The following is a 736-nucleotide window of genomic DNA, read 5'->3' as shown; positions in this document are numbered from 1 at the left end:
TGTGTGTGTGTGTGTGTGTGTGTACGTGCATGTTGATCACCTCTCCTCTGCAGCTGTAGGTAACCATGACAACAGTAGCCTGGATGCAGAAGCAGCGTCTCTCCCGGTAACTGAGCCTGTCCAGCTCCCTGTGAAGCTCCGCCCCCTGCAGGAAGCCCAGCTCACCTGTAAGACAGAGCAGGTGTTCCTGCAGCCAGGCTCAGGCTGTGAACAGAGGTGCTGGGCGGGGGCTCACCTCTGCGCTGCGTCATGAACGTCTCCAGGGAGATGGGAGGGGGCGGGAACATGAAGAACCCTCCAATCAGAGCCCGGCTCAGCACCTGCCCATCCTCCTGGCCCTTCAGCCAGCGCAGGAACAGCCTCACCTGGTCCAGCTTCCTGTAGCTCATCTGGGAGTGCTGGCCCAGGCCTGGTGGGCGGCCAATCAGGAGAGAGGTCAGAGGTCAGGTGGGAGGAGTCAAAGCAGGCTCAGGCTCAGAGACTTACCTGTGCAGTACACCTGTGTGAAGGTAGTGTTGGTCAGGTAGAACTGCTCAGAGGATCTGATCAACTTCAGACGGGTGCAGACCACCACAGAGACTGCAGACAGACCAGGACCAGGATCAGGACCAGGACCAGGATCAGGTCCAGGACCGTGACCGTGACCAGGACCAAGACCAGGATCGTGATCGTGATCGTGACCAGGACCAGGACCAGGATCGTGATCGTGATCGTGACCAGGACCAGGACCAGGATC

At 59.4% G+C, this 736-nt stretch overlaps 1 protein-coding gene across 1 annotated transcript; it reads right to left on the bottom strand.

The window, feature by feature from the left end:
* Nucleotides 1-40: 40 nt before the first annotated feature.
* LOC106512326 (uncharacterized protein CXorf57) lies at nucleotides 41-579 on the bottom strand (the record flags this gene model as incomplete). The annotated part of the gene is given in 3 exon segments (XM_014000974.1): nucleotides 41-165; nucleotides 236-409; nucleotides 487-579. Coding segments are annotated over 3 exon segments (392 nt in total), but the record flags the coding sequence as incomplete, so codon positions are not given.
* Nucleotides 580-736: the final 157 nt, after the last annotated feature.

Source organism: Austrofundulus limnaeus, unplaced genomic scaffold (assembly GCF_001266775.1).
Source record: "Austrofundulus limnaeus strain Quisiro unplaced genomic scaffold, Austrofundulus_limnaeus-1.0 Scaffold5713, whole genome shotgun sequence".
Lineage (NCBI taxonomy): Eukaryota > Metazoa > Chordata > Actinopteri > Cyprinodontiformes > Rivulidae > Austrofundulus > Austrofundulus limnaeus.
The sequence above is the reverse complement of the archived record's forward strand: the minus strand, read 5'-3'. Positions and strand labels throughout refer to the sequence as shown.